At 26.3% G+C, this 9664-nt stretch overlaps 1 protein-coding gene across 1 annotated transcript; it reads right to left on the bottom strand.

Moving 5' to 3' along the window:
* LOC145832343 (meprin A subunit alpha-like) lies at positions 1–9214 on the bottom strand. Its single transcript, XM_082939660.1, has 13 exons — positions 9181–9214; positions 8159–8238; positions 7705–7827; positions 5975–6084; positions 5545–5720; positions 5133–5235; positions 4002–4117; positions 3440–3614; positions 2765–2908; positions 2513–2670; positions 1731–1906; positions 1289–1504; positions 1–126 (listed from the first exon to the last, which is right to left on the bottom strand). Exons 1-13 carry the CDS (start codon positions 9212–9214, stop codon positions 1–3), a joined length of 1737 nt encoding a protein of 578 aa, XP_082795786.1.
* Between the last annotated feature and the right edge of the window lie 450 nt (positions 9215–9664).

A 9664-nucleotide genomic window follows, 5' to 3' on the forward strand; every position in this document is an offset into this window, starting at 1 on the left:
TTAAACCAATGACATACTTCTAACGTTGATCGAAATTATCACAGCATCGTTTTTAACAAAGTCTCTGGTGTTGAGTATGTCACTCAGGGGCATGAATTTGGACCATCCCCACCCAGTGCCTGTTTCCTAAAAAATATTGAAAATTAGTTTCCAAAATTTTGTATCAATTTACTCGTTTGATTTATTATACGTTAAATATTTGAAATCATATTATTTTACGCAATTTTTACTTACATAAGTAGTTCTCTACTTTTCTATTAATAATTTTTTTTTTGCTTTACGCCTCCCCCCTAAAAGACTATTATTTTACTTATTAACTTTGTACAAATATGTTATGTCTTAAAAACAGTGCTTCTAGAAGTTCATTTATTTGGTTGTACTTACTTATGAATGTGCGTTTACTATTTCTTTTTTGTATGTACTAAGTTATCGCTAAATATATTAAACAAATAAATTTAAACTTATTATTTAGTTCTTTAAAGTTTATCTTTATTTTATTTTTTAATGTTTTTTTACATTAAAATGTTGAATATAGATTTTAAAACTTAGTTTATAGTTTTCTTCTTGTGTGTTTTGTTAAAGTGACTTAGGTTTTGATGCCGGAGCCCAATATTGTACAATAAAAAATATGAAAATAATAATAATGAAAACTCTTATTACTTACTAAACTAAGTAAACCCAATGAAATATAATAAGTTTAACTACTTTTCCAGCAGATAAATATCTATTAAAACTACCCAAAACAGATCTTGAAAAATTTAAAAGTAATAATTATTTAAAGATATATATTTTAAAGTAAACTATTATATTATTTATTATGTATAATTGTTAATTTATAAAAAAACTACTCAAACGCAACAATTTAATTTCAGACAACTGAAACTGTGAATATTGTAAACACGGTTTATTAAAATTAATTAATGATCAGTTATTTTTAGATAAATATTCTAAATACTTAAAGGATTAAAACTTACTCATTATAAGAAAATAAAATGTTTTAGTCAATTAATAGTAACTTCTGAATACAGTGAGGTAAATGAAAAGTTATAAAATATTTACAGTACAAGTTTTCAAATGCAAGTCTTATTTTTGACTGTACCCACAAACGAATGCTTTAGAGCGAAAATAGTTAAACACATTCATGTTATACAACAGTATGTCGTCTTCGTGACTATGTTTGTTTCAAGAGTTCTATTGACGACGAAACAGGTCATAAAATGTCACATGGATTTTAGCGATTATCGTGCGGTGGAATATAGTGCATACATATCTTAAAATAAGCACTTACAGAGGTAGGTTTGTCCCAAATATCTTCATCAGTGGTGATGTACTGTGAAAACTGACTCATGCTCCTCACTTTTTCCGGTCCTTGATCGATGAGGGAAATCTTTATGACACGATCACTGTACGGCCATGTTAACGAAGCATCGTTTTCGCCAGTTACTTGTGCAAAGTACATTGCCATATAGTCTTTATAATCCTCGTCTTTTCCATTTGGATAAAACTAAAAAATAAAGTGCCATAAATGTCTAGTTATACAGTTGACTTTTGTAGAATTTTTTAAGAACTAATTTTTTTTTTTCAAAACTAATTAGCTAATTATGTTTATCATAAATACTTTAACAAAGATAATATTTTACGATGAATATTTCAATAAGCTTAAAATAATAAGTAGTAGTATAAGCTTCTGTAATTAAAACTTGAAGAAAAATTATTGCTGAAAAACTTACGAAAACTCTAAATGCATATCCTTCATCGTCGTACAGAATCGGTCCATACACTTTTTCTCCAACAGCAGTTTTGGAAAGTAAATTGCTAAAATCTTGTATTTTAAAGTAATTAGTTTCGCAAGGCTTGTCCTGAATTTGTATGTTGTCAACTGCAATAACATCGTCTGTATATCCACCTGTAATACTTTTAAGTTGAAGTATATGAAAAAAAAAAAATTATGAAATCCGTTTTCAAAAACTCTCGTAAAAGAATACTAAAAACTTATAAGCTTAAATTTGATTTAGAGTATAAACTTAGGAACATTTCTTATGTAGGTACTTTTGAATTTCAATTTGACATGATAACTTTTTATTAACGATTCAAACATTTAAAGTCAAGTTGATTTTTAAACAGTATAAACGAAAGAAATACTTAATGCAATAAGGCAAACACATTTCTTGCTATTTTTGTCAGTGGATACTTAAAAAAATTGAACTTATATAGTATTAGTAGTAGTCATAATAAATAAACCTTAATTACATATAAAGTTAAGTACACAAAACTAGTAAAAAGTACTAACTATTATAAATCTATTCAACACTAAAACTATAAAGTATAGCCATTAAAAGACTTTATATATTATAAAAGAATCTAAACCTACTATTAGTTTAAAGATGTTCTTTAAAATTTCAAAAAATAGAGTAATTTTTTTTTAAGTAGCTAGTGTTATTTCAAATTGATATTTTTAATATATCAAAGCTATTGAAAAAACTTAAATGTAGTAAAAACGTTTTACATTTACCTGACTCAACTTCAAACATTAGCTTGTAAACAGAATCTTTCGACTTAAAAGTGAATCTTTCTAAGTTCCAATATGAGCCCATGTCACCTGATAATTTGGTCAAAAGCTCTGTGCTCATAACAGCTCCTGTCACGTGGTCTATTTGGGCCAAGTAGACACTAAAAAAACATAAAACTTAAAGTAAAGGTTAAGGCTTGGTTATCAAAAGTTTAATACTTAAAAACTTTATAATGCATTTAAAAGTAGATTTACTTTAGTATAGCCGAGCTTCGCTCATTTAAATCCATAAAATATGAAAATTCTAAACACTGGGTGTCAGTGTTTGTTTTAAGGCGCATGCTCCTCATTCTAGTTTGCTGTTTTGCAGCAGCAAATGTACTATTGAACAACATGTAACTACCTATAGAAATATTAAAAACTTAAATCAACTTAGTGTAAAACTGTAAAACTTAATGTTTAAACTTTTAACTAACGAGTAAACAAATTTATCTAAAGAGGTTATATATTTAAAAATTAATTTAACATTTAATTAGCACCTAAAAGCATTAATTTAAGTTGTCTAACTTGAAAATTAAAAGTAAAAACTTATAACATTTTTCCTTATATTATAAATAATATTATTTCATACACAAGTTTAAAAATTATGCAGTATTTTTAACTAAGTCTTCATAAACTTGAAACAAATAAGCTTTTTGATTCAAAACTAGTAAATAAATTTTAAAACAATTTCTTATCTCAGAATTTAACCTAATAAAACTTCATTCGTATCAATAAAATATGGACAAATATTTAAACTTTGTAATTAATTTTCGTGATATTTTAAGTAATAACTACTAGCATTGTATGAGACTTATGGTGTACAGCTCGAAAAATACCGAAACATTACAACTTTTGAAATAGTATTATTAAACTTATTCTTTAAACTACTTGCCTTGACCCTTGACACCAAAAGTTCCGTCGGTGGAGGGAGCCATATCAAGGGAGCTAGTAACGTCTTTTGTGTGTTTCAAAACGAAGTCTGTGTCATCTTTGTCATCTTGCACATATCCACAAGCGTTTGCCTCCTCGAATCCACAAGAATATGAAATTCTTATCGGATCGCCTGTGAAAAAAAGTTGAAGTTGGGTCATTGCTACAAAAAATTAACATTAAAAAATCCTATAACCCAACATACTAACTTTATCTTGTATATAAACATAAAATATATTTAACTTAATTTTTATTGTTTATAGCTGTTTTTTGTACATACTTTTTTCTATAAAGTATTTTACAAGTATAATTGCAAGTTTGTCTTAATTTCATTTTCTTTTTAATGCGTTATACTATTTGTTTTACTATAAATTACCCCAATTAAATATTATTTTAAAACAACGACAAATTTCAACACATCCATTACTGTAACAGTTAGCTTAAACTAACATTCTTAATATAAAACTCAAAAATCACTTTTGTAGTTTTACTCAAAACTTAATTATACAACCAAACATACTGCAAGGATACATTTTGTTCAGCATACTAATGTCTCCATCTGAAAAATCTCGTCTTTGTCCTATGACATCTTGGAACTTCGGATCTCTGGTCACTATTGTCTTTTCTCCATTGTTACTGTTTATTTTAAGTGTTAAAAATTATAGTTCCGAATCAGGTTACGGAAAGTTACAAGTAAAAATTAACAAAAAGTAAACTTAGAATTAAAGATGTTGTACTATAAACCAGTATGGTTAAACTTAGAAACAAAAATCTTTCAAAAGCTGCTTTAAGTTGAATAAGAGAACTTTTGATTAACAAGGTGTACAGTTATTAAATCAAGTATCTTAAAAGTACAGTAGTTAAAACTTTTTCTACTTATATAACTAATGTCATTACGTTACTAGCTAAAGTCGAATAGAACTAAAGAACGATTGTTAGTTGAAATTTTTAGCAAATATGTTAAAATCATTATAAAATATAAAATAGCCAGTGTTTATTTCGGCCATCATCAACGAAGTTGAGATGTTTTATGCAATCGATAATAAACAATGAACTTTACCGCAAGATCAACAACAACAGCATCCGAGACAATCCTACGACCGGTTTCGTCCTTATTAAGACTCATCAGGCATGAATAGTCGCGAGAGTAATGAGTCCTAATAAGGACGAAACCGGCTGTAGGATTGTCTCGGATGCTGTTGTTGTTGATCTTGCGGTAAAGTTCATTGTTTATTAAAATATAAAATAGTCATGCTAATAAAACTTACATAAAACAACTATACTGCTTATTGCTGTGTTCTTTTGATACTAACAAAAAAAATGTAAATTTTCTTATTCAGATTGTTTTACACGTCGTAAGCTTTTCGAAAAATAAATACAAAAACAGTACAGTCATTTTCAAATGCACTATAAGATATCTTAAATTATGATTTGTTATTATTAGTTTATTCAACACGATAAAAAAAATTAACGCCATATGTTTCGGTCATAGGAACTGGTGTATAGAAAGACCTTAATATTATACTAGTAAAATAGTTTTATCAAGCTATTGTTCAAAATACGAAAAAAAAATGTCTAGAAAGAAAACGATACAGTAAAATTACTCATTCAGATTAAACAAAAGTTGAGACTAGTTACATAGAAGACATACCTGAAACCACTATCAGAGTAATGCATCACAGAATTGTAGTCGTAAGGTACTCTTCTTTCGTCTATCTTGTTATAATCATATGTATTAAAATTGTGCACCTTATCTAGAATTTTATAAAATTTATTAGTTTTTCGCAAGAAGTTTTGTCTTAAAATATCGAAAATATTTAGATTGGTTCTTAGTTAAAAAATGAGTTTTATTTTGTAAACAAAATTTCCTTGCCGTTTTATGATCGGCAACTTTTGACAAAAACAAATAGTCATAAATATTTTTTTTTCTTGTAACCTTTTTCCTTTATAAACAAAAAAAATGTAACATAAAGTAGCTTAAATCAAGAAGAAGTAGACATTAATCATACAAAGTATTTTTTATAGTTTTAGAGCTGAAAAATATAGTTAGTTTCACTATTAACCTTCGTCCATATTCTGTGTCATCACCATGATGTAGTCGTCTCGATCGGTCCTCGACTGCTGGTGATAGACGCCAAGTGCGTGCAACATTTCGTGCTGGATCGTTCCTCGCTTCTCGCACCCGCTTCCAATGGAAATCTGCTGCAAGCCCCCCATCTTTCCCACGGAAGAAAAACAACTGTATATGAAAACGGCAACAGTTTGTTTTGATAGTTTCGCAAGCATATAAATGAATGTTGATTATATTTTTTAAAAGCTTTTAAGAGCTTTTGTTTTACTTTTACAGCAAAAAGACAAAAGTTTAAGTTATTCTAAGTGTCTTAAACTTGAAAAAGGTAAAAACGCTTTTTAAAGCAAACTATTTAGCCCTCGGTTTAGACTTAATGAAGTTACTCAGAAAAGTTCTTTTAAACATCTATAGTATTAACATACCCGCTAAGAGGTTGGTAATAAATAAAGTCGTCTTCGGTGGTTCTGTCCGGAAAACTGACACAAGATCTCATCTCATACTCCAATCGAGCTTCGTCAATTCCCGCTCTTGCCTAACAATATTTTGTTTCTTAAATTATAGCTTTTCAGTAGTTGAGTATAGTTGTTGTTTCACAGTTACTAAAATCAATACTTACTCTTTACTAAAAATTTTTAGAGCCATTGTTACAATCTACACTTGGAGTTTTCTTAAAATTACAGTTTGTAAACTTTTTAAATAAAAAAAATCTTTATGATGTACAACGCATACAAAAATTTACATCATAAATTTTATGGTTTTGAAGAACTAATCAGAAAATTATTTATTTTAATGGTATGTTGAGTTTAACACTGAAATTTTTTAACCTTTTTTATAAAACGATCAAACTGCATCGGTACCTTATAACAATAGTTTTAATTTTTTTATAAACTAACTTTTAGATTAAATTGTAAAGGTGCACACTCAAAAAATCACATATCTACTTTTATAGTGCTAATAGTAAATTCACTATAAATTTATTTTAAATCAATACCTTTATATAAAGTAAAAATTGTGAAAATAAACAATACTGGAAAGACTGAGTTTTAAACCCTAAATGTTTACATTAATTGTAAAGTTTAAATAAATATTTAACTTAGTTATATAACACGATTTAAGTGTGCTAACATCTCGATTAGAGTGTTGGTATCAAACAACTAAGAACATACAACAACGGTCTGGTGTACAATTGGTTTCTTTAAATTCAAATTTTTTCTCAAAACAAGTATGATATAAAAACCGCAGTCACACGATATTGAAAGCATAAAAGTTTAATCTTCCTATAATTACAACGGCTTCTTAGAAAAGAATACGTAAATTAAAAACAACTTAAGATTTATTATACATTGCTTTGGTTTTGTATTTTTTATAAATGGACGTTATCTATATTGTTTTTAATTTTAAACTTTCGTTCCAAAAGTAACTTTATTTCAAGGTTTATTTGAGTATTTAAACAGCACACACAGTTTTTTGATAGTTTAAGTTTGTTAGATATGTTTTTTGATAATTTACAATCAATGAAACTTATATTAAACATCTAATTTTTTTTATAGTTAACTAAATACTAGTCTAGCTTCATATGGTTAAAAAAAGAAACTATTCTTCACAGGCCTTTATTATTAAAACTTTTAAAAGTAAAATATCTAATGGACATAACCACCAATTTTGTTCCTTAAAATTTTAAACTGAAAAAAAAATTACATGTACTAAAAATGACCACTTTAACTTTAGGAAATTAATAAAAGTATGAATTTTGTATGTATTTGCTAGTACCAGATTAATTTCACTAAATATGTAAAACTTGTATATATCATTAAATTTTCCTAACTTCAAAAAGTTTAGAACAATAATGACCATGATAATGATATAAGTAACTAAAATAGGCTTGATTTAAGACATGATAAGTCTATGCTAGACAAATAACAAAATTAGGATAGCTCTTATTGAGTTATAATACCTAATACGGGATTATGTCAATTATTACGTTGTTTTTTACTACTGTATAAGCCAACTAGAACAACAAACTTTCGTGAATAAACTCTTTATTTAACTTTTTTACATCAATCTCCTATTTCTGAGACCTCTCAGATACATAAATAAAACTATTCAATGCAATATTTACATTTTACATAAAAATTGAAACTTAGTATCATACCAGTAATGGTAAAGATGGTGCATATTGCACGGGTACAGTGTAACCCCACCACAGTGATTCATCTGTGATTGTGTTTCGCTCTTTCGCATCGTTTTTGATATCACCATCAATTAGATTCAGTTTCTCTCCTGCAGAATTTAAAAATAAAGCTAAATTCATTTCAATTTATAGTATTAAAAAGCTTTTAAAGCATATTTTTACACTTATGCAAATAAAATTGCAATTAATTAATCGAAAATCTGAAACTACAAATTATGTTAAAATATACATTTATTTTATTTTTGAAACTTTTAAAGCTATGTGAGTATAAAGACGAACCTAAAAACTTACTTAATTTTAAAAGTTCAAAACACTTGTAAATTAATTGTGAAAGTTAGCATGACTACCTATGTTTTATAATCTATATTTTAATTTTAATCATTAGAATTTTTAAATTGAAAACACATAATAAAACTGTTTTCTTACTTTCATTAATCTCGAAAATATCTTCATCAAAAAATTCTTTTCCAATATTTGCTTTTTTGGACAATACAGCTGAATTTAAAAAGTATAGTTATTGATCAGCGAAAAAAACAAAAACTGTTTTCACAAAGATGTGATACAACGTAGTTAATATCTAATAACATATATATTTTTTTTACAAATTTATAGAATTAAATTCGATTAAGTTTAAACTTCATTAAGACCACTTCAAATTAAAGTGTGAAAGCTTCAAAAAAACAATAACTTTCAAGTATTTTTTTAAAAGTTAATTTTTAGTAACTAATAATTTTCTTTTTGCGAAATAAGTTTAAAATTTTTCACTTTAGTTTTTTTTCTACCATTTAATACTTTCGGTAACTAAGTTAATAATAGTATTAATTAAACTTTAAGTTATAGAATATCAAAAAAGTTACTTGTTAGTAATTAAAAAAAAAAAAAAGCTATACTACACTCTGGTAATTATTAAAAACTAAGTTATATCTATATAAGTATCATTGTACAGCTTACTTATTATATAAAGCTAAACGTTTTAAACATATAAAAACTTAAAATACGCTAAATTTATCTATTGAATCAGCGAATTTAAACTTAAACAAAAGTAATTGTTACTAAAATAATATCTTAAGGTTGTTTTATATTGAATAAAATCTATAAATGTTTTTATCAAGTATGTGCTTTTAAAAACAAGTCCATAATAAGTGCTATAATATAAAACCTATTTCAATGTGAGTTCTATATTAAACGAAATAAATAAATATATTTGAAAATATTAGCCTGTATGTCCTTTAACAATCTAAACCCTTATTTTATCCCCTTAAATAATCTTAAAACTTTATCAACTTTATACTTTTTATGTTCGATTTTTTGTATATTTTTACAAAAACTGAGCTTAAAGTTTAATTCACTAGTGTATAGATCTTCATAAAGTTCAAAACAAGTTTGTGTTGGTTGCTTTATAAAAGATAAAATACAATAGTATTTATTACAACCTACTTGAATCGAAAAATTCTCCGTGACGAGTAGACATTTTTTGCTTGATATTTCTGTCTGCCTAAAATGTTAATATCAAACTTTTGATTTAGTGTTTTAAATTTAATAGTTCATAAATTAAAGTAAGTTTTATGAAATTTTGCTAAGCCTAACAAAAACACTGTTTATTCTTAATTTTACGCCTACTTGTAGAATTTAACTAAACAAGTTTTGACCATATGTTAACTTTTATTAAGGTGTCTGAAGTGTATATTTTACGATGATTTTATATGATAGCTGAACTTATTAAAAATAAAGTTCATCCATATTACTTCTCTATCTTATATTTATATTTTTTTAATCTAATAATGTCGAAAAAGGAATCTTATTGTCATACAAAACTTATTTCTTACATATTAACTGGTTAAGAAAAGGGTGAAAGTGTATAATGTTTGTGACAAAACCACAGTTTTAAACTGAAGTTTCTTAAAACATTTATATGCTACTT

This window comes from Thalia democratica, chromosome 3 (assembly GCF_965202585.1).
Source record: "Thalia democratica chromosome 3, ktThaDemo2.hap1.1, whole genome shotgun sequence".
Taxonomy (NCBI): Eukaryota; Metazoa; Chordata; class Thaliacea; order Salpida; family Salpidae; genus Thalia; species Thalia democratica.

Coding starts and splice junctions, on each gene's coding strand:
- LOC145832343 (XM_082939660.1), bottom strand. CDS start 9,214: ATGTCTACTCGTCACGGAGAATTTTTCGATTCAA. Junction 7,828..8,158: donor TTAATGAAAGTAAGAAAACA/GTTTTATTATGT, acceptor TCTGCAGGAGAG/AAACTGAATCTAATTGATGG. Junction 5,721..5,974: donor TATTACCAACCTCTTAGCGG/GTATGTTAATAC, acceptor TTTCATATACAG/TTGTTTTTCTTCCGTGGGAA.